The 24,008-nt window shown below is 44.0% G+C and overlaps 1 protein-coding gene across 1 annotated transcript in view; it reads right to left on the bottom strand.

The window, feature by feature from the left end:
* Positions 1-17,970: 17,970 nt before the first annotated feature.
* The window catches only part of pde6c (phosphodiesterase 6C, cGMP-specific, cone, alpha prime), a 76,458-nt gene continuing 70,420 nt past the window's right edge, over positions 17,971-24,008 (bottom strand). The window contains exons 21-22 of the mRNA XM_072477694.1: positions 22,422-22,575; positions 17,971-18,771 (exon numbers count right to left, since the gene is read on the bottom strand). Coding sequence (XP_072333795.1) covers positions 18,689-18,771; positions 22,422-22,575 — 237 coding nt within the window. The 3' untranslated portion in view covers positions 17,971-18,688. The remainder of the gene's footprint in view (positions 18,772-22,421; positions 22,576-24,008) is intronic.

The raw sequence follows: 24,008 nt of genomic DNA on the forward strand, positions 1-24,008 counted from the left end.
TTTATAATTGTGATTTTTTTTTTATTGTCCACAATTTCATGAGATGAAACTTCACTTTTATGCACATAAATAATTTGGCATCAAAGATGGAATTACTGATTGCCAAATTAGAATATGCCCAAATGCAAACGGTTTTAGCAGAATACAAATATATATATTGTCAAATATATATATAATGTATTTCAAACCTAGATAGATGTGAAGCAGGTTTGCTTTGGGGGAAGAAGATGGAATTTAAATGTTTCCTCTGAGTTCTGGTGTTCTCTTTGTAGTGGAGGAAGCGAGCAGCTGAGTGAATTGAATACCAATGCAAGTATATCAGTCCTTAAGTAAGGAGACTAAAGCTTTACACAGTATTCCCGATGCGGTCCCACAAATGCTCTATACGGTTATAACAAGGTTTCACGATGTTTATACTCTATCCCCCATGTGATGCCAACATTCTAATTGCCTTCCTAATTGTTTGTGGTACCTGCATCCTAACCATTTGTGATTTATGTACAATGACAATCTGATCCCTCTGTCTACAGCTCTTTGCAGTCTCTCTCCATTTAAATAATTTTCTGCTTTTCTATTCTGTAGTGGACAAGGTGACATTTTCCCACATACTCCCATTTATGCCGACTCGCTTACCTGTCTATATCCCTTTGCAGCCTCTTTGTATCCTCCTTACAAATTGCTTTCTTGCCTATCCTTGTATCATCCAAGCCACATTTCTCACCCTCAAACTGAATGTGAACTTTTATGATGTTATGATCACTCTTGCCTAGAAGATACTCTAAAATAGCCTGTTCTCTGCTTTGTTCCAGAGCTTATTGTTCTAAGACATTCCCGAATACACTCTTATGATGTCATCCCCCAGGCTACTTTTGCTCATTTGATTTAAATTTGATTAAAATCTGCCATGATCATTGCAGTACTTTTCTGACAAGCCCCATTATTTCTTGATATTTAGTCTGTCCTACAGGTTAGCTACCATCAGGTGGTTATAAACCACTCCTACCAGTGACTTCTTTCATTTACTGCTTCTGTCTCCATCCAAACTGATTCTACATTTTGATCCTCTGAACCAAGATTATTTCTCACTTTTTTTCCTTTCTTACTATCCTTCCGAAATGACTACAACAAGGCCAACCTCACGAGTGTAGTGCAAGAATTCCACCAAAACATCTCCTGTCCCACCAGGGATGACAACACTCGGCCACTGGTACACAAAAATCAAGGGCGCCTACCGATCCATCCCCCGACCGCACTTTGGAAAATCGGGCCAAAAGACAGTGCCAGAGTGTGGCGACTAGGGAATTTTCACAGTAACTTCATTGCAGGGTTAATGTGAGCCTACTTGTGACAGTAATAAAGATAATAAAATACGTGACTGCTTGGAGTCAGTGAACTGGTCCATATTTAAGAACTCAGTGGCCAACCTGAACCAGTATGCCACCACCGTTAGAGACTTTATCAGCAAATGTGTAGACGACTGCATGCCAAAGAAAGTAGTGCGTACATTCCCCAACCAGGAACCATGGCTTAATCGGGAGATTGACTCTCTACTGAAAGTCAGGTCTGAGTCAGGCGACCCTGACCTGCACAAGAAATCCGGGTAGGACCTCCGCAAAATCAACAGGGATGCCAAGAGACGATATCGGACCAAGCTAGAGCCACAGACTCTCGCCCGTTGTGGCAAGGCTTAAACAACGTAACGGGCTACAAAGTGAAGCCGAGCAAAATCTCCGACAGCAGCGCACCTCTTCCCGATGAACCCAATGCATTCTATGCTCGGTTTGAGCAGGAAACCATCAAACCGCTGTCAACTGCCCCAGCAGCCTCGGACACACCCATATCCATCATCACAGCATCCAAAGTCAGATCAGCCTTCTTGGAAGTGAACCCTCAGAAGGCCATGGGTCCAGACAGGGTCTGCATGGACCAGCTGGCAGATGTGTTCACGATCAGCTTTTTTCCTCTTCCCTACTCCATTCCAAGGTCCCCATCTGTTTCAAGAAGACCACCATCATACCGGTGCCAAAGAATAACCAGCCAACGTGCCTCAACGACTATTGTCTGGTGTCCTTGTCATCGATCGTAATGAAGTACTTCAAGAAGTTGGTCATGAGGCATATCAACTCCATATTCCCAGAATGCCTAGATCCGCTGCAATTCGCATACCGCCGTAACCGGTCCACAGCAGACGCCATCTCCCTGGCCCTACACTCATTCCTGGAGCAACTCGACAACAAGGATTCCTAGATCAGACTCCTATTTATTAACTACAGCTCCGCTTTCAACACCATAATCCCAGCCAAGCTCATATCAAAGCTCCAAAACCGAGGACTTGGCTCCTCACTCTGCATCTGATTCCTCAACTTTCTGACCCATAAACCACAATCAGTAAGGATAAACAACAACACCTCCTCCACAATAGTCCTCAATATCGGTGCCCTGCAAGGCTGGGTACTTAGCCCCCTACTATACTCCCTATATACATGCGACTGTGTGGCAAAATTTGGCTCCAACTCCATCTACAGGTTTTCTGACGACACAAACATAGTGGGTCGGATCTTGAACAACGATGAGTCAGAATACAGGAGGAAGATAGAGGATAGAGAACCTAGTGGAGTGGTATAACGACAACAATCTCTCTCAATGCCAGCAAAACTAAAGAGCTGGTCATTGACTTCAGGAAGAAAAGTATCGTACACACTCTTGCCTGCATCAACTGGCCGACGTGGAGATAGTTGATAGTTTCAAATTCCTAGGTGTGCACATCACCAACAATCCTGTCCTGGTCCACCCACGTCAATACTACCAAAGAAAGCACAACTGCGCCGATACTTTCTCAGGAAACTAAGGAAATTCGGCATGTCCACATTGACTGTTACCAATTTTTACAGATGCGCTATAAAAAGCTTCCTATCTGGCTGCATCACAGCCTGTTATGGCAACTGCTTGGCTATAAGAAACTACAGAAAGTTGTGACACCGCTCAGTCCATTACAGAAACCCACCTCCCATCCATTGACTCTTGTCAACACCTCCCGCTGCCTTGGGAAAGCGGGCAGCGTAATCAAAGACCCCTCCCACCCGGCTTATTCACTCTTCCAACTTCCATCGGGCAGGCGATACAAAAATCTGAGGACACGCACGAAAAGATTAAAAAACAGCTTCCCCACTCTTGTGGACTGATCTGATCTCTTCACACATCTTTTCTACTGAGTAGTACTACACTCCTGTATGCTTCACCCGATGCCTGTGTCTATGTATTTACATTGTGTATTTTATGCTTGCCCTATGTATTTTCTTTTCATGTACGAAATGAAAAGTCTGAGCTGTACTCTGAACAATACTTTTCACTGTACCTCGGTATACATGGCAATAAACAAATCCAATCCAATGTCAAATACCCTTGAATATTCAGGTTCCAGCTGTGGTCACTTTGCAGCCATGTCTGCAATAACCATCACATACTCATTTATTTCTAACTATGCTATTAATTCATCCATTTTTTTGCAAATGCATGCATTCAGATAAGGAGCCTTTAATTCTGTCTTTTTAGCATTTTTCCCTACTTTGACTTTATTTGCTGGTATACTCTTATGTATGTATGAGCTGTTCCTTCCTGTCACACTTTGGTTTATTGCTACCCTGCACTATTGCCTTGTCCTTTCTCTTTAACTTTCCAAATCTCTTCTCACATGAATTCTCTCCCAATGTTTAGTTTAAAGTCCTATCTACAACTCCAGTTATTCACCTGTACCCCAGTGCCAATGCGGTAAGGTGCAGGCCATCCCAGCATCTCTTTTCCCAGTACTCGTGTCAGTGTCCCATGAATTGGAAGCCATACCCCACCCATAACTGCACAAACAGCTTCCTGGTCTCATTTACCCTATGCCAATTTGTTTGTGGCTCAGGTAATGATCCAGATATTATAACCTTTGTGCTTCAACTTTTTAATTTAAATCTTGGTCTGTATTTCACTGTCAGTGTGCTGTCTTCCATTATCTTTTCTTGCCAAATCAATAGTTCATTATGACTTGAGATATTGATGGTAATCTATCCACTTTTGTAAATAATATTTTCTCGCCTTGTTGTACCGTGCATGTGGATTAACACTCTGATCTACTTAGCACAGGACAGTACAACTAATTCACTGGGCCCATCTTAAAATGTAATCCTATTGTGGAACATTCAGCATAAAAGCACGACATACTGTAATAGAATATCATCTTGTTTCTGAAGCAACAGCAATTCTCTGGAATTCCTTGGCATGTGACCTAGAGCTTGGCAATATGGATAAGAGAATTGCCAGCAGTCATGTTTTTGGAAAATTAGTTTAAGTTCATTTCTATGTCTCTTGACGTGAAGAATGAACCAATTGTGTAATTAAAGGACAGCAATTTACAGAACTGGTTTCCATAATAGGATTTCCCCCATAAACCTATCCAGAAGATTAACATCAGAAGGAACACATTTATTAATTAAATTCAGACAACCAAGTAGCCTTAAAAACTATCTTCCATCAAAATACATTGTCTTATTCAGCAGTTTCTATACATTTATATCTAATACATTTGTAATATGTTACAAATCTTGGACTGTGAACATGCCCCATCTATTGTTGTCATGATTCGGTTGCATTTTTGTTTTGACTTTTCCCATTACAAATTCCTCTGTTCCCTTTTAGATTAGAATTCCTACGTGCATTTGCGCTGTATTTACATGTCCTAATCATTGAATATCATAGAATTTACAGTACAGAAGGAGGCCATTCGGCCCATCGAGTCTGCACCGGCTCTTGGAAAGAGCACCCTACCCAAGCCCACACCACCCTATCCCCATAACCCAGTAACCCCACTCAACCAACAATAAGTGCAATTTTAGACACTAAGGGCAATCTTGCATAGCCAATCCACCTAACCTGCACATCTTTGGACTGTGGGAGGAAAGCGGAGCACCCGGTGGAAACCCACGCACACACGGGGAGAACGTGCAGACTCCGTTCTCCGTGCAGACACAAGTAGGCTTACATTGCATTGAAGTTACTGTTAAAAGCTCCTTGCCGCCATGTACCAGCGCCTGTTCGGGTGCACAGAGGGAGAATTCAAAATATCCAAATTACCGAACAGCTAATATTGGGGTTGTAATTGAATATCCCAGCCCTTGAACCTGTTACTGATTCCAAATTGTTATAACTTCTGCTATTTCCTTACAAGTACTAAAATGAAATAAAACTATTTTCTATTGAGATCTTAATAATCCTGTCTGTAGAACTTAGCAAGGATAAACAGTAAGAGTGGGATACACTGTCCCGCCGCACCCGTTTTCTGGGGCGGCGCCCCCCTCCCCAGCAGTGGGATTCTCCGTCCTGGCAGCCGGCCAATAGGGTTTCCTATCGGAAAGTCCATGGGCATGAGTGCACTGCTGGCAAAACGGAGAATCCCACCAACGGAGAATCCAGCCCTAATTGTTTACTGCTCAGAATTGAGAGTCTAAATTTTAACATTTTGTGAGTCAGATAGATGCAGATAGAAAGCTTCAGTCAAACAAGTCTTTCCTTGTTCTACTTTTCAAAGCACAATTTTAATATTAAAGGCAAACAAGCCTCCTTGAAGGAAGTATGCAGAAAATGGGAAGGAGCCAGCTGAGAAGGGCGGGATGGGGGCTGTTTACGAGTACAGGGTGCAGGCATGGCATATGTTGGCAGGCCAACTCCATAGAGAGGCCGCAGCGAGGGGGATAGTTCAGGAGCGGACAAGATGGGGGAGTTGGTGACTGGAGATTAATAAGGTGGTCGCAAAGTTCTATAGGGACTTGTATAAGTCGGAGCCACTGGAGGAGGAGTGGGAGATGAGGGAGTTTCTGGGTGGGCTAGAGTGCCCGAGGTTGGGGGAGGCAGTGGGGGTGAAGGTGGTGATTGGGTGGATGCAGACAGTGAATGCGGTGGGGCCCGACGGGTTCCCAGTGCTGGCGCCGTTGATGGTGGGAATGTTTGAGGATGCAATGGACAGGGGTGTCTTGCTGCAAATGGTGGGGCAGACCTCCATCTCATTGATGCTTAAGAAAGGTGAGGTTCCGGCAGAGTGTGGGTCATATAGACCCATATCTCTGCTGAATGTAGATGCCAGGATATTGGCAACAGTGTTGGTGTTAAGGTTGGAGGGGTGCCTTCCAAAGATGATTAGGAGGACCATAAGGGGTTCGTAAAGGGAAGATAGTTACCCTTGAATGTGAGGAGGCTGTTGAATGTGGTGCTTTTTCTGGCAGAGAGAAGGGAGATGGAGGTGGTGGTGGCCTGGGTGCGGAGAAGGCATTTGATTGGGTGGAGTGGAGTTATGTGATGACCAGATTGGAGAAATTTGGGATTGGGCCGAAGTTTATGGGTGCAGTTGTTACACAGAGAGCTGATGGCGAGGGTGCGCACAAATAGTATGAGCTCAGGGTATTTTGCATAGCACCGGGATACAAGGCAGGAATGCCCCATGTCCCACCTTCTGTTTGCATTGGCTATAGAACCCTTGGCCATTGCGCTGAGGAGTTTGGGGTTGGGGGGCAGAGGGTGAAGCATAGGGTGTCCTTGTATGCAGACGACGTGTTGCTGTATATTTCAGAGCTGAGCACTTCGGTGTGGAGTATAATGGGGTTGTTCCAGAGATTTGAGACGTTTTCAGGGTGCAAATTGAATTCAGGGAAAAGTGAGTACTTTGAGATTTCCCCTCCAGAAGTGTTGGGGGGGGGGGGGGGGGGGTGGCGGCGGCATGGGGCTGCCATTTTGCCTGGCAACGTCTCATTTTAGGTATCTGGGAGTGCAGGTGGCCCAGAATTGGGCAGGGCTTCCGAATTTTAATTTCAGCCTGATGTGGAGGGTGAAGGCTGATTTGCTGAGGTGGGACACTCCCCTCTGTCGTTGGTGGGCCGAGTGCAGGCGATTTTTGTTCTTGTTTCTTTTTTGACATTTTAAGTGGGTGGACAGGCTGATCGCCTCGTTTGGGTGGGGAAGGTGATTTGAATTAGGAAGGGCAGAGGGGTGGCATGCTAAATTTGATGTATTATTATTGGAGGCAAATGCAGAGAAGATTCAAGGATGGAGCAGGGAGGGGGGTTTTTGTGGGTGAGGATGGAGACAGGCTTTTTCAGGGGTAGGTGTTGCGGGCGCAGGCAACAGCGCCGTTCCGGATGGCCCCAGGGAAAATTTGGTATCGGGTGGAACGGCACCGGGGGTCTCCTGGGCCACCAGAGCCCCCTGGGTGGTCAGGGGGTATGTGCAGATTGGCTCCCTGCCCCCCCCCCCACAGAACATGGGCACCTTTGCACTGCCCAGCTGGCACCTTGGCACTGCCATCCTGGTACTGACAAGGTGCTTGGCTGGCACTGCCAAGCCAGCAGGAGCACTGCCTGTGTCCCAGGGTGGCACTGCCGAGGGCCAGGGGATGAGGGGGGCCATGTCCATGAAATGAGGGGGTGGGGGGGTTAAGGGTGGGGGAATGCAGGGCAGGTAAGTCGGGGCATCCGGGAGATTGGGTGTGTGATAGGTGGGGGTCATAGAAGGGCGGGGGCTTGGGGGGTCCCCCCAGGAACCCCATAGCGGGGTGTCCTCACTTGGGGGGTGTGGGGTAGTGTCCATATGTGTGGGGGGTGACATTGCCCATGGGTGGGGGGGGATGTGGAGGACCCACATGCTCACTTAGGCACACTTTCAAAATGGCGGCCAGATCGATCTCTGAGTTCAGCTCCCCAGTGCTTAAAAAAAAAACAGTTCTAAGTGCGGGCTAAACCATTGAGAAACTCCCCAGAGGCCAAAGAAGTGACTAAGCGTCATTGAATAGAGGTGGTGATCTCAAAATCCGCCACAAATTAACTTCAAAATTTGGGGGGAGAATCCCGCCCCACATTATCACTCTGGATTGACTAGTAGACAACTTACATTATAAATCCCTATATCTATGTTTATTATGGTAACTATACCTATAGAAATGTTATGCTGTAATTACTATTTTCCTGCTACTGGTGGTATTGTTGCACCTCAGTTTTACATCTCCCAATTTCATATATAAACTTGGACTGGATGACGTGAACTTGGAATAGTCATAAGTTAAAGCAACCATATCAAATTACTCATATACATTGCAATTTATAATAATGAGACTATAAAATCTCATCAATCCAATTTGCTGGCTATTGGAATCAACACAAAATTCTTTCCTTTGCATAAACATTTTTCAGAGCCCAAGTGGAATCACGATGACCGTGTTCTGCACTTTTTAGACCAAGAACATTTTTTTTTTGAGCCTTTTTACCTTTCTAGCCAAAATCAATACTGCTTCAATGGGTTTCAAATACAATTATAAAATAATAGTTGTGTATTATTAGGACAGCCAAGAATGTCAGAAGCGTCCAATGGCTATAGATCAGACTCTTGGAATTTAAAAAAAATTCCTGTTCTAAAGCAAATGACCATCTCTAATGTGCTGTGTCCCTTTTGATTTGATCAATATATCTGGGCATTTCTGTCCTTCTGCACAAAAAAGGTCAGATTTCGTAATTAACTCTGTCAACAGTAAATGTGTACTTGATGTAAGGTTCCTAAATAGTGGAAAGTACTGACCATCAAACCAGATTACTTCAGGCTCAAACCATAAATTTCACTTATTTACACTTTTAATATATAATAGCTGAATTTAAAGTCCACACTATTTTAAACCACACACATCCAGAACATCCATTAGATCTCACTCCTCACCATTCTTTTGAACAATCTGTTGAAGTGAAGAAATCTTGTGAAATTAATCCCTTGCCATATACATCATTAGGGAGTGTTGGATGAAATATGTAAAACTAGCAGTCGGTGAACTCTTTACTGGTTAGAATTTTGCTTGAGGACTCATGGACCAGTATCCACTTTAACTTCTTTAAGGAAGGGACAATTCATTAATTCAGGTACTCACCGTTAATTATGCAGTGATGAGGAGACAGTTTTGTAAAATTAGCAACAAGCTATTTAGTTCCGCCAACAAGTTGAAACCACATTCTGCTTGATACTAGATGCATGTTATTAATAAACCTGTATATACTCTTGTGGGTTGCTATTTGTTAAAGGATGTAACATTTCATACTGTTGAAGACAATTCTTTGCCTTCAGTGAGACACCATTATGTTAAAGAAAAGGGGTGACAGTTGAGGCCATTTCCAATCAAAGCAGTAGCTGAAAACGTAGTCAGAAACCAATATCATTTTCAAAATACAAGGAGTGATATCACCACGGATGTCTTCCATTGTCACTTTAGAATTGACTAATCTTCAGTGGATCAAAGGCCATTCTTTGGGATGTGAAAACAGCAGTCACCTTTTCTAAAGCTTCCTATGTTAAGTTGGCATGGATTTCATACATAATTTAAATAACAGTTAAACATGTTTTCTCACATGCACTTGAAGAATAAATATCATCACCTTCCCCATGAGGTTAGGTATATATTGAGAGTGTACTTTGGGTAAGCAGGAGATTTAAACACTAAATTTAAGTCCATATTAAAAGCTTGTTTAAATTTCCAATCCATTGCAAACCAATCTGCTTATGCCACTCATGTATGTGTCTCAGTGACTTTGATACATCCTATTCCTCTGCATTGTACACACTTTCAAATTTACAATATCTATGTGGCAGTCCTAAGAGTGTCTTCAAATCAGAGTGATGAAGCCAATGCTATTCTAGACTCCACCATCATTACTTTGGTAATGTTGCACCCCCTCCATTCCTCAAGGGTTTACAACTGACATGTCACACAGACTACACGAGACTGATAGTATCCACTTAAAGACTCTTTATTTGTACTAATTTGTCTCACTAACTTTAAACTCAATAAATGTCACTTAACTCTTTAATTCAATGAATGTCACATAGACTCTTTAATTTAATATACTAATAAACATTACTCAACTCACAAAACAAACTCAAGTATCACTCTAGCAGTATCACCCAGGCTCTTGCCTGGGGGTACTTCACTGGTCTCTGAGTCCCTGACTCAGGTCATCTTCTGCAATGGTTCTTCCCAGGGTTTTCGCCCCTGAGGCTTCGATCGCCTGTACCTTTATACCATTTCTTCCTCTTCTCGGATGTTCAATTAAGTATGTGTAAGTCCCTCATGTGGCTAAGGTCATTCTTCCAAATGTCTGGTAAACAGTACACATCTTTTCATTGGTGCTTAAGCAGTTTTCCATATTAACAGCCTTTGCAACAACAAGTTGACTCTCTTGCTCAGGGTCTGCAAATATCTGTTGTTCTCTGGTAGTTCTTGTGTCTGGACACCTGCAGTGAACTTCTTGTTTTTAAGCTTGAGTCCAAATATTTCTTTACTTGATCAAATTTCCCATCACGCAATTTGGTTCAGCTGCAGTAGAGAAATTGTCCATCGCTCATTGTTAAGACTTTCCCAATTTAGACCATAAGACATAGGAGCGGAAGTAAGGCCATTCGGCCCATCGATTCCACTCCACCATTCAATCATGGCTGATTTCAACTCCATTTACCCGCTCTCCATTTGCTATGTGAAAGGTTTAGGGGCTGGTTTAACATAATGGGCTAAATAGCTGGCTTGCAATGCAGAACAATGCCAGCAGCACGGGTTCAATTCCCGTACCGGAATCCCCGAACAGGCGCCGGAATGTGGCCACTAGGGGCTTTTCACAGTAACTTCATTGAAGCCTACTTGTGACAATAAGCGATTATTGTTATGAATGTGAACCATGCTTTTATATTCCTGTTAAAAATTGGGGCTGTGCTCACTCCTGGGTGAGGATGCCAAGTCTGGGATAGGCTGCAATGAGTAACCTAAGGTCAGTATAATATCGCTAGGCTCCCTGCAAATGAAGTATCCAAAGGAAATTGAACCTGAAAGTTAAATGTCTGCCATTCATGAAATGTGGCCAGCCAGAATAATCTAAAAGTAAGATAACACCGCAACTATTCCCTGCTCCCCACCACGGCTTAATGTGGACACATTTTCCTCCAAAAATCAACATATGCACGGTTGAATAACTGTTGGTGATATGAATGTGGACAGAAAGACCCTTTCACCTACAACAGATTAATCACTTAAGGGAATGAAGGGTTATGGGGATTAGGTGGGGAAGTGGAATTGAGGGCTATGATATCAGATCAGTCCTGGGGCGTCATTCTCCGACCCCCCGCCGGGTTGGAGAATCGCCGGGGGCTGCCGTGAATCCCGCCCCCGCCGGTTGCCGAAGTCTCCGGCACCGGATATTCGGCGGGGGCGGGAATCGGGCCACGCCGGTTGGCGGGCCCCCCCTCCGCTCGATTTTCCGACCCGGATGGGCCGAAGTCCCGCCGATAAATTGCCTGTCCCGCCGGCGTGGATTAAACCACCTTTTGAATGGCGGGACAAGGCGGCGTGGGCGGGCTCCGGGGTCCTGGGGGGGGCGCGGGGCGATCTGGCCCCGGGGGGTGCCCCCACGGTGGCCTGGCCCGCGATCGGGGCCCACCGATCCGCGGGCGGGCCTGTGCTGTGGGGGCACTCTTTCCCTTCCGCCTCCACCACGGTCTCCACCATGGCGGAGGCGAAAGAGACTCCCTCCACTGCGCATGCGTGGGAAACTGTCAGCGGCCGCTGACGCTCCCGCGCATGCGCCGCCCGGGGATGTCATTTCCGCGCCAGCTGGCGGGGCGGGAATTCCTCCGGCGTCGGCCTAGCCCCTCAATGTTGGGGCTCAGCCCCCAATGAAGCGGAGCATTCCGCACCTTTGGGGTGGCGCGATGCCCGTCTGATTGGCGCCGTTTTGGGCGCCAGAGGGCGGACATCGTGCCGTTTCGGGAGAATTTCGCCCCAGATCTCATTGAATGGTCGAACAGACTCGACGAGCCAAATGATCTGCTTCTGTTCCTACGTCTTATGGTCTGAAACAAGTATTTGCATAGCCTCTTTAACAGATAAAAATGTCACAAAGAAATGTAAGAGATGAAGAGAAGGGGTGAGGTAGGGAATGGACAAGAAGCAAGAATTAGAGGAACGGGCAGTTTAGGGTAATGTGTTGTAGTACGGAAAAAGTAACAGAGGTGAACTCATAAAAGGATTTAAACACATGGAAATTTTAGCTTAGTGACCTGAGTTAATATAAGTCAGTGAGCACAGGGGTGATGGGGGAGCGTGATTCGATATAAGTCAGGATACTGGCAGCAGAGTTTTGGACAAGTTGAAATTTATGGAGGATGGTAGGAACAACCAGACAACCATTGCTATAGTTGAGTCTGGAGGTAACATAACAAAGACGAGAATTTCAGTGGCAAAAGAGCTGAGGTTGGGGTACTTACAGAGGTCAAAGAAGGCAGTCTTTGTGCCACAGAAGACATGAGGCTGGAAACACAGCTGACATAACAAACATGCAGTCCGCCAATGCAGAGTTGGTGGAGGGGTAGGGAAGTTTTGGATAGGTCGACCTGAACATCATCAGCATATGTCGGTGATAGATCCATGTTGACAATTGTGATTGCAACAAAGTAGATGAGGAAGGAGGAAACCACTGCTGGATCTTTTAGGAAATTCCCAAGTTGATGGTGCAGATGTGGAAAGAAACATTATTGGTTGATAATGCTCTGATATGTTTAGATAGGTTAGACTGAAACCTAGTGTGCAACCAACTAAACAGACACCTTGCTATGATCAAGATCTGCATGCCTAGGTGCAACAAAGGAGACACCAAGTTAAAACAGATGTATTAATAAGACTGATGTTTTCATAATTATAATATTCATAGTCTTAAACCATCCGCATTTCACATAATGATATATATTTCTGGCACAAATTTGTGCTGTTTAAACTGTTGAGCTGTGGACACTTCTGCATGATGTGCACTTCATCTGTGAAGAAGTGGCGTGTGGTGTATACAATGGTCCTAATATTAGCTTGTGACCAGCTCCTACACCATTATTATATTGTGTAAAGTATTATTCTCTTGCTGCAATATTTTATCAATAATTGTATTCTTGCACCTTCAAAAAGCAGCATATCTGGTAATCAGCAGAATTTCCCTAGAATTCTTGGCATTCTACTTGCAAGTTTCAAGTAAGTACACCTATTGCCCACCTTAAAAGCACATTAATCTGCCCAATAGCATTCTGTGCACGGTTTTTAAAATTGCACATAATTTATGCTCAAGTTGAAACTCCATTTGTTATCTTTTGACGATGTTTTTACTAGCATCTGGTCATCTATGTAAATTAACTTTATTTTGGGAAATCATTTTTGCATTAACACAACACACAAGTCGGTCCCAAAGCTAGTGGTTAATAAAGGTCTTTACCTTGAGCAATTAGTGCATAATACAATTTTTGTAGATAGAAACCAAATCCTGTATAATTATTATAATTTACAGCACTATTTTATTTACATTCACATCCTAGAGTTGTACTTGTATTTCTACAGATGTACCTTCATTTCAGCTGATACAAACGTGCCTATAGTCACAAAATCAGCAGTGCATCTTTGACCATATTATCCTCAGCTGCCCTTCCCCATTGTTTGTAGTAAATAAAAGCACATTATTTACTCAAAAAGGTCAGCTTCTGAGTATGCGTGCAATAAATGCCAACTTGGGAAATTTTGGGTGCGATTCAGCAGCCTCGTTGCGCCTGACTTGGTGTTGGGACGGCGCTATTGAATTTTGCAAGAGGGCCTGCATCGAGATTTGCGACGCTCAAAACGTCACGCAAGGTTCAATGGAATCGCACGGTCCGTGGCGGATCGCTCTCTCTCTCTCTTGCTGGGCAAGATCCAGGCACGCCTATTTAAATGAGCCATTAGGCACATTTTAAATATGCGCTCGTCCAATTCACTCGGTCTAGGATTCACCAGCCTCGCCAGCAAGGCCTCAACAGGGTGCAGTTTGGTACTGGTTCACAAAGTTGTGAACCAGTCGTGATGGCACCTCGGCAGGGGGGTTCTGCTGATGTGTTCAGTCCCCTGGGTGTTTGGTACCCTGACAATCACCCTGGCACTGCCAGGCTTAAAGAGTGATCTCAACGGGGTGTTCCTTACCGTGGCCAAATAAAACATCAAAGTGCCGTTGAATAGTGGCGCCTTTCTTGGTACTGCAGGTGCCAAGAAACACCCTGCTAAACGTCCTGTTCAGCGGACTTTAACGTGTCCACTGAATTACGTCCTTTATCTTTAAAGAAAATGCATCTATTCTTTGGTAAAATGCACAGAATTATTTTGAATGGAGAGTTTACTGTTGATAGCAAATTGGTTCCAACAGCAGAAAACTGGCGTAGTTAAAGAGACAAGTGCCGGCAGAAATCTCCAGAACCAGTGCAGTTTTTTGAAAGACAGTGCCCAACAAATTTATCGGGATTATGTCTGAAGAGGATATTATATCTATACTGTTCAGAAAATGCTAACAAACAGTAAGGGTTCAAAATATTTGCTTTATGATTTTTAAATTTTGCTATGGATTGTTGTTTATGTCTGGAATTAAATGTCTAATGTTGACCATGAAACCATTGTTGATTGTCATTAAAAACTCATCTGGTTCAGGAAATCAGCCGTCCTTACCTGGTCTGGCCTACATGTAACTCCAGATCCACAGCAATATGGTTGACTCTCAATTGGCCTCTGCTATGGCAACTGCTCGGCCCAGGACCGCAAGAAACTTCAGAGAGTTGTGAACACCGCCCAGTCCATCACACGAACCTGCCTCCCATCCATTGACTCCATCTACACCTCCCGCTGCCTGGGGAAAGCGGGCAGTATAATCAAAGATCCCTCCCACCCGGCTTACTCACTCTTCCAACTTCTTTCATCGGGCAGGAGATACAGAAGTCTGAGAACACGCACGAACAGACTCAAAAACAGCTTCTTCCCCGCTGTCACCAGACTCCTAAATGACCCTCTTATGGACTGATTTCATTAACACTACACCCTGTATGCTTCATCCGATGCCAGTGCTTATGTAGTTACATTGTATATGTTGTGTTGCCCTATTATGTATTTTCTTTTATTCCCTTTTCTTCTCATGTACTTAATGATCTGTTGAGCTGCTCGCAGAAAAATACTTTTCACTGTACCTCGGTACACGTGACAATAAACAAATCCAATCCAATCCAATCTGTACTTCAACTCCATTTACCACCCCTTAGATTAGCTAACAAAAATTATGATATGTGAGAATTTAAATTCTCTTATTCTGCAGGTTTTCAGCCGAGAGTGTTCCATATTTTCACCTCCCTTGGTGTGAGAAGTGCTGCCTATTTTCACTCCTAATCGGCCAATCTCGAAATTAAAGGCTATGTCTTCTTGTTCTGGATTCCACTACCAAAGGAAATACAAATCAAGTTTATGGAACATGGCCTCATAATTTAATCCTTTAAGCTCCGGTGATATTCTGACAAATTTGCACTGTACCTACTGCAATTTGTAAAAGTAAATTTGCAGACGACACAAAGGTTGGTGGAATTGTGGATAGCGATGAGGACTGTCAGAGGATACAGCAGGATTTAGATTGTTTGGAGACTTGGGCGGAGAGATGGCAGATGGAGTTTAATCCGGACAAATGTGAGGTAATGCATTTTGGAAGGTCTAATGCAGGTAGGGAATATACAGTGAATGGTAGAACCCTCAAGAGTATTGAAAGTCAGAGAGATCTAGGAGTACAGGTCCACAGGTCACTGAAAGGGGCAACACAGGTGGAGAAGGTAGTCAAGAAGGCATACGGCATGCTTGCCTTCATTGGCCGGGGCATTGAGTATAAGAATTGGCAAGTCATGTTGCAGCTGTATAGAACCTTAGTTAGGCCACACTTGGAGTATAGTGTTTAATTCTGGTCGCCACACTACCAGAAGGATGTGGAGGCTTTAGAGAGGGTGCAGAAGAGATTTACCAGAATGTTGCCTGGTATGGAGGGCATTAGCTATGAGGAGCGGTCGAATAAACTCAGTTTGTTCTCACTGGAACAAAGGAGGTTGAGGGGCGACCTGATAGAGGTCTACAAAATTATGAGGGGCATAGACAGAGTGGATAGTCAGAGGCTTTTCCCCGGGGTAGAGGGGTCAATTACTAGGGGGCATAGGTTTAAGGTGACAGGGGCAAGGTTTAGAGTAGATGTACGAGGCAAGTTTTTTACACAGAGGGTAGTGGGTGCCTGGAACTCGCTACCAGAGGAGGTGGTGGAAGCAGGGACGATAGTGACATTTAAGGGGCATCTTGACAAATACATGAATAGGATGGGAATAGAGGGATACGGACCCAGGAAGTGTAGAAGATTGTAGTTTAGTCAGGCAGCATGATCGGCACGGGCTTGGAGGGCTGAAGGGCCTGTTCCTGTGCTGTACATTTCTTTGTTCTTTGTTCTTGTTCTAAATACTTTCTGTGGTGTGGTGCCCAGAACTGAAGAGTACTCCTGTCTGACCAAGTTTCTATACATCTGAAGCAAAACTTCATCCCCTTTATGTGGAGAAGGTTCGGAGCTGGGTAAGAGGGGTTGATTCCCAGTGGGTCAGAATGGAGGAGAGTTTGTGCAGGGGGTTGGGATTGAAAGCACTGGGCAACAGCGCCGCTCCCGATAGCCCCAGGGAAATACTCAGGTAGTCCAGTAATAATAGCTTCATTGAGAATTTGGAGGCAGTTTCGCCAACACTTCGGGTTGGGGGCAGGGTCAAGGGGAATGCCGATTCGGGGGAACCACAGATTTGAGCCAGGGAGGTGGGATGGAAATTTTCGGAAACGGGAGGAGAAGAGGATTAAGACACTGAAGGATTCGTTTCTTAGGGGTCGATTTGCAGGATTGAAGGAGCTGGAAGCGAAGTATGGGCTGGAGCAGGGGGAAATGTTTAGATACATGCAGGTTCGAGATTTTGCCAGAAAGGAGATACAGAACTTCCCAGAGGAGCCGGCCTTCGGATTGCTGGAGGAGGTGCTGACGACAGGGGGACTGGAGAAGTGGATAGTGTCAGCGGTCTACGGAGCTATTTTGGAGGAGGAGAAGGCACCGCAGGAAGGGACCAGAGCAAAGTGGGAGGAAGAGTTGGGAGAGGATATGGAGGAGGGGTTCTGGTGTGAGGTGCTCCGGAGAGTGAATACCTCTACCTCGTGCGCGAGGTTGGGACTGATACAGCTGAAGGTGGTATACAGAGCACACCTCACGAGGGTGAGGATGAGCTGATTCTTTGAATTAGTAGAAGATGTGTGTGAACGTTGAGGGGGGGGGGGGGGGGGGGGGGGGCGCTAATCACGTTCATATGTTTTGTCCAATGCTGGAGGATTACTGGAAGGAGGTTTTTAGGATAATTTCTAAAGTGGTGCACGTGAAATTGGACCCAGGCTCCCGGGAGGCCATATTCGGGGTGTCGGATCAGCCAGGGTTGGAAACGGGTGCGGAGGCAGATGTTGTAGCCTTTGCCTCGTTGATCGCCCGAAGGCGGATCCTGATGGGTTGGAGGGCAGCCTCTCCACCCTGTGCCCTGGCGTGGCCGGGGGATCTGTTGGAATTCTTGACTCTTGAGAAGGTTAAGTTTGAACTGAAGGGAAGGATGGAGGGGTTCTACAATTCATGGGCGTTATTCATTATGCACTTTCAAGAACTGGATAACATCGAACATCAGTTGGTTGGGGGCGGTGGGTGTTAATGGTGGCCATGGGTGATTCCTGATACCTTTTTGTGAACATGTGGGCGAATGTTTGGGGTTTGGTGGGAGGATGGGATCGTTGTTATCGATATGGGGATTGACATATTTGTTACTGATTATTGTTCATTACTGATTATTGTTTATTGTTGGTGGGTGTAAATTTGGGAGAAAATGCGAAAAGGAGGAGAATAAAGAAATACTAAAAAAAAACCTAAAAAAAACTTCATCTCCTTTATCTAACATAGAAACATAGAAAGTAGGAGCAGGAGTAGGCCATTTGGCCCTGCGAGACTGCTCTGCCATTTAACGTGACCATGGCTGATTCTATATCTCAAAGCCATACTCCAGTGCCCTCCCCATACCCCTTGATGTCTTTAGAGTCTCGTAACACCTTTAGATTTTACTGACCTCCTTGAGAGAAAGGCAATTATTTCATTAGACTAGTTGTACCTGGTTTTTAATAATTTCTGTGCATGGAATCAAGTAGGTTTGTTCTTCCACAGTTCCCAATCTCCCAGCATGAAGAAAACATATCAGTTCAATTTTCCTGGCTCCAAACCGTCACACTTCCCCACACTGAACTTCTTCTGACATTGTATTACAACTTCCTCAATTTATCTGAGTTCCTTTGCAATATTCTGCTTCCTTTCTGCACAATTTACTGCCCCTCTTAATTTAGTTCACAGGCACCGTGGATATACAGATCACAGTGGAACACCATTTATCATACCTCGCCAATCAGATCACCCTGCATTCCTAATCTTTGTCTTCTACCTGCAATTTCCAGATCAATGCACAAAGTCGCCTCTAATTGTGAAGTTCTATTTTTGCTGATAATCTGTATTTTGAACCTTATTATAAGACCTCTGGAAATACATATTGACAGTGTCGGTCGTAGACATAAGTGGTGGCCTTGCCAGCAATGCTCACATCCCAAGAACAAAATATATTACAACATATTGCTTAAACATTTGTTGAACATGTGCTCGCAATCAAATGTATCTTTCTGGGAGTCATTGTTAAGCAGTTTGCAATATGCCTTGAGAGGCATCCATTTAGAAAGTTGCTAAAATATTTCACACGTTCTGGATTTTCCTTCATGTTTCCCTTCATTTCGCTTGTATCCATCTCCTACTTCTTCATTTGCAGCTGCAGGAAGATAAAGCGAGTCAGATCTCAGTTTTCTTTATCTTGACTTGTTACACAAACTAGGTTTAAAAAGCTTAAAGTGAAAACATCCTGCTGCAATATGATTATGAAATATAAACTATGTAATTAAAAATATCTATAAATAATTCTACATTCATTCTGGGAATGTGAGAATCGCTGGAATAAACAATGTATTGCTCATATCTACTTACCCTTGAGAAGCTGGTAGTGAGTTGCTTTGTGAACTATTGAAATCCATGTGCTTTGGGTATACCCACTCCGCCTTCAGGGAGGATTTTCCAGGTTTTTGACACGGTGACAGTGAAGCAATGGGAATGTCATTGCAATTCAGGATAGTATGTGACTTGGAGAGGAGCTTAAAAGGAGTGGTATTCCCACACGTCTGCTAGATGTGAAGGTTGTGCATTTAGAAAATGCTGTCAAAGGATCCTTGGGCGAGTTTCTGGAATGCATCTTATAGAGATGGCGCACACTGCAGCCTTTCAGCATTGGTTATGGAGGGAGTGAGTGTTTAAGGTGGTGGATTAAGTGTCAATCAAGATTTTTTTAAATTCATTTACGGGATGTGGGCATCGCTGGCTGGCCAGCATTTATTGTCCATCCCTAGTTTCCCATCAGAAGGTGGTGGTGAGCTGCCGCTTTAAACGCTGCAGTCCCTGAGGTGTAGATGTACACAAACTGCTGTTAGGGAGGGAGTTCCAGGATTTTGCCCAACGACAGTGAAAGAACAGTAATATATTTCTGTTATATATATAAACTGGGGCTGTTTAGCACAAGGCTAAATCGCTGGCTTTGAAAGTAGATCAAGGCAGGCCAGCAGCACGGTTCAATTCCCGTACCAGCCTCCCCGAACAGGCACCGGAATGTGACGACTAGGGGCTTTTCACAGTAACTTCATTTGAAGCCTACTTGTGACAATAAGCGATTTTCATTTCATTTCATTATTTCCAAGTCAGGATGGTGAATGACTTGGAGGGGAACTTCCAGGTGGTGTTGTTCCCAGGGTACCTGATACTCTTGGCTCTCTAGATAGCAGTGGTCGTGGGTTTGGAAGGTGCTGCCTAAGGAACCTTGGTGGGTTCCTGCAGTGCATTTTGTAGATGGCACACACAGTTGCCACTGTTCGTCAGTGGTGGAGGGATTGAATGTTTGTGGAAGGGGTAGAAATCAAGCAGGCTGCTTTATCTTGGGTGGTCTTGAGTTTCGTGAGTGTTGTTGGAGCTGCACCATCCAGGCAAGTGGAGAGTATTCCATTACACTTCTTAATTGTGCCTTGTAGAGGGTGGACAGGCTTTGGGGGGGCCAGTAGATGAGTTACTTGCCCCAGGATCCTGAGGGTTTTACCTGCCCTGGTACCACAGTATTTATATGATTAGTCCAGTTCAGTTTCTGGTCAATGGTAACTCCCAGAATGTTGAAGGTGGGGGATTCCGCAATGGTAATGCCATTGAATTTCAAAGGGCGATGGTTAGATCCTGTCTTGTTGGAGATGGTAGATATCTGGCACTTGTGTGGCGCGAATGTTATTTGCCACTTGTTAGCTCAAACCTGGATATTGTCCAGGTGTTGCTGCATTTGGACATGGACTCCTTCAGTATCTGAGGATTTGCAAATGTACTGAACATTGTGCAGTCATCTGAGTACAGTTCCACTTTGACCTTATGTTGGAGGGAAGGTCATTGGTGAAGATGGTTGGGCTTAGGACACTACTCTGAGGAACTCCTGCAATGATGTCCTGGAGCTGAGATGATTGACTCCGACCACCACAACCATCCACCTTTGTGCCAGGTATGACTTCAACCAGCAAAGAGTTTCCCCCCTGATTCCCATTGATTCCAGTTTTGCTAGGGTTCCTTGATGCCATACTCGGTCACTTTCACCTCACCTCTGGAGTTCAGCTCTTTCGTACATGTTTGAACCAAGGCTGTAATGAGGTCAGGAGCTGGGTGACCCTGGTGGATCCCAAACTGAGCACAGTGATCAGGTTATTGCTGAGAAAGTGCCGCTTGATAGCACTGTTGGTGACCCCTTCTATCCCTTTGCTGATGATTGAGAGTAGACGGGTTGGTAATTAGCCGGGTTGGATTTGTCCTGTTCTTTTGTACAGGACATATTTGGGCAATTTTCTACATTGTTTTGTCTTGAGAGTTTCTGGAGCTGCACACATGTAGGGAAATTGAGCAAAGACCATGTTTCTGTGTGTTAAACAGTTTGAAAGGATAGAGAACTGAAGACAGGAAGAGCAAGAAATTGTAGATTGCTGCTGTTTCAGTTTTATCTGAGCCAACCATACCATTTAAAGGAGATTGGACAAGGGAGTCTTTAGGGATTCCGTGCCATCAGGACTGTGGTGAACCAAATGAGAGAGGATTCATAGACATGCATCTTGTCGGTGTGTAACGTTTCTGGGGACTTCAGATTGAATACAGCACCTGGAGAATGGAACTCAAGGGCAGGAACAATTGGATGGGTACTGAGTGATCCTATAAAATGAAGGCCAAATTGAAATGACTGTGAGATTTCCCATGGTATCACATTTGAGTGGTTAATAATGCAAGTGCTTGTAACTACATGAGGCTCCATTGTATTGGCTATGAAATTTACCTTTTGATTTGGAATACCAAATTAACATTGTTAATTAATATTAGAATAATATTGATTTCAGTTGGGTTGTTGGAGTAAAAGTTTCAAAACATGACTCTTGACAATCAGTTTTCTTTCCATTGGCATTGTGAGGATTCATTTCTTTTAAAGGATTCTCTGCAAGGATCCTAACATACATAATAAGAATTTTCTAAACAATAATCCAAGTGTTCACATAACACTTCTGACTTATCTGTTTTTGGGGTTATCAGCACTGAACCTGTTTGTGTTTCGTCCACAAAGGAGGAAATATATTTTGATCCTATCTATTTACTCTTAATATATTGGGATTCTCCAGTCTTGTCCGTGGCAGGGCCTGTTGCGAGCGGGAACAAAGTTCCAGCCAAAACTCCATTCACCCTCAGCAATACTGGAAAATCCCAGCTGCGAACAAGGATGGAAGATTTTGGGCCATTGTGCTTGTATTAGAGAAAGATTGTAGCCCATATCCATTGCTCTTTTATTTTCAAGCATCACATAATTAGTTGTACTCTTTCTCTATTTCTCTCTCTCCTACTTAACTCTGAGGTCAAGTGTGGTCAAGAAATTGTCCTTAATTTTTCTCAGTCTATTTAAGGTATTTACTTCCCCTCCTTACTTCACGTCTTCATGCAGCCAGGGAAGAAGGCATCAACTTTGCCATTTTCTGCTGCTCTTTCCCGCACATAAGCAATTGACACTAAAACTGTGCAGTGCACAAGTCTTCCAGGACAAGTCCCAGCAGAATGATAGTAGGAAGTTGTTTTAAAATATTGAGACTGTTGGCTTTGAGAAACAGTAGTTAGCTCAGTAAGTTGACCTTAATGTCAGTCTACTGTAAATAGAACAAAGTATGTCCTCAATTTGATCATTGCTAGCAATGGTTTCCGTTGTTCTGTTTTGAACAAAGTAAAAATGCCAATCTGGGTAAACAAATACAGGATGCACCTAACTAAAGTGAGTCTCACTGGAACTCAGAAAAATGACAAATTGAAGAGTCTCCTAACCCTTTTTGACAGCCTTTTCTTCTTGTTCCTTTCTTTGTTCTTCAATCAGCTTCACCTTTGCATCATACTCATCAGCTCGTAATTTCCATTCAGCTCTGTTGCTTTGGAGTCCCGCATACATTGGTGTTATTTCTTTATGGAATCTTGAAAATTCCTGCAAAAGGCAGCCAGGTATTAAATGTCAGTTTAGTGGTGAAGTAATGGTGTTAAAATGTTCATGGATAAGTATATATTATTGAGGTAAATAAAACAGGTTGAAAACAGAGACCTGGCTCAAAAAGGACAGGATCAGGTACTAAATATTCCTAGATATTAGGTGCTAAGGAATGATAGCAAAGAAAGAAAGGAGAAAAGGGGGCAGTGTTGATCAAGGAGAATATTATCATGTTGGGGAGAGAGGCTGTCCAACTAGTGGGAAAGATGTAGAGGAGCAAATATTCAGAACAATTACACAGAGAGGTGGATAGACTACAGAGTAGTGATGATGTGGGATTTTAATTATCCTAATCTAGACTGAGATGGTAGTAGCAGAAAGGCAACAAAGGGGAAGAAGTTCTGAAGTGTGTTCAGGAGAAGTCTTTTGATCAGTACATTTACAGTCCAATGAGGAAGGAGTCATTGTTGGATTTAATGCCAGAGAATGAGTTTGGTCAAGTGAGTCAAGTGTCATTAGGGAATATTTAGGGAACAGCGGACATTGTATCATAAAGATTTGGTTAGTTTTGGAAACTGACACGATCTTGATTGGAGATGGACAATTTCAGTGGGGTGGGAACAGATCTAAATGTTCGAATTGAAGACTGACAGACTAAATTGTAATGAAACAATGGACTGCCGTTACAGAGGATGTGGTTTGGTACAGTTGAAGTACATTCCCAAGAGAGGGAAAGTTTGGTCAACCAAAGCCAAAGCTCCCTGGATTTTGAAAGAGACAGAAAGAAAGGTGAAGCAGAAAAAGGGTGTGTTTGACAGATGTCACGTTGATCATACAAGTGAGAACCAGGCTCAGTATAGAATGTTCAAAGAAGTAAAAAGAGAAACAAAGAGAGAGTATGAGAAGAGACAGGCAGCTAACATAAAAGGAAATCCAAAGCCTTCTATAGGTATATTAATTGTAAAGGGGGAATAAGAGATGGATGGCAACAATTGGGATCAAAAAGGGTATCTGTGCCCTGAGGCACAGGCATGTTTGAAGTACTAAATTAATGCTTTGCATCCATCTTTACCAAGGGAGAAAATTCAGCCAATGTCACAGTGGAAGAGGAGGAAGTAGACACAGTGGATGGGTTAAAAATTGACCTGGAGGAGGTATTAGAAAGGTTGGCTGTAGTTAAAGATGATAAGTCAGGACTGGGTGGGATGCATCAATGGAGGTAGAGATAGAAGTTGTGGAGCAAATCTTACAAACCCCTTAGACACAGAGGACTGCGAAAACTGTTGCGCTCTTATTCAAAACAAAAAAAAGGGTAAGGATAAGCTTACTACAGACCAGCCAGTTTAAATCAGTGGTGGGAAGCTCTTAGAAATGATAATCTGGGACAAAATTAACAGTCATGAACAAGTGTGGATTAATTGAGAAAAGCCAGC

This window comes from Scyliorhinus torazame, chromosome 16 (assembly GCF_047496885.1).
Source record: "Scyliorhinus torazame isolate Kashiwa2021f chromosome 16, sScyTor2.1, whole genome shotgun sequence".
Lineage (NCBI taxonomy): Eukaryota > Metazoa > Chordata > Chondrichthyes > Carcharhiniformes > Scyliorhinidae > Scyliorhinus > Scyliorhinus torazame.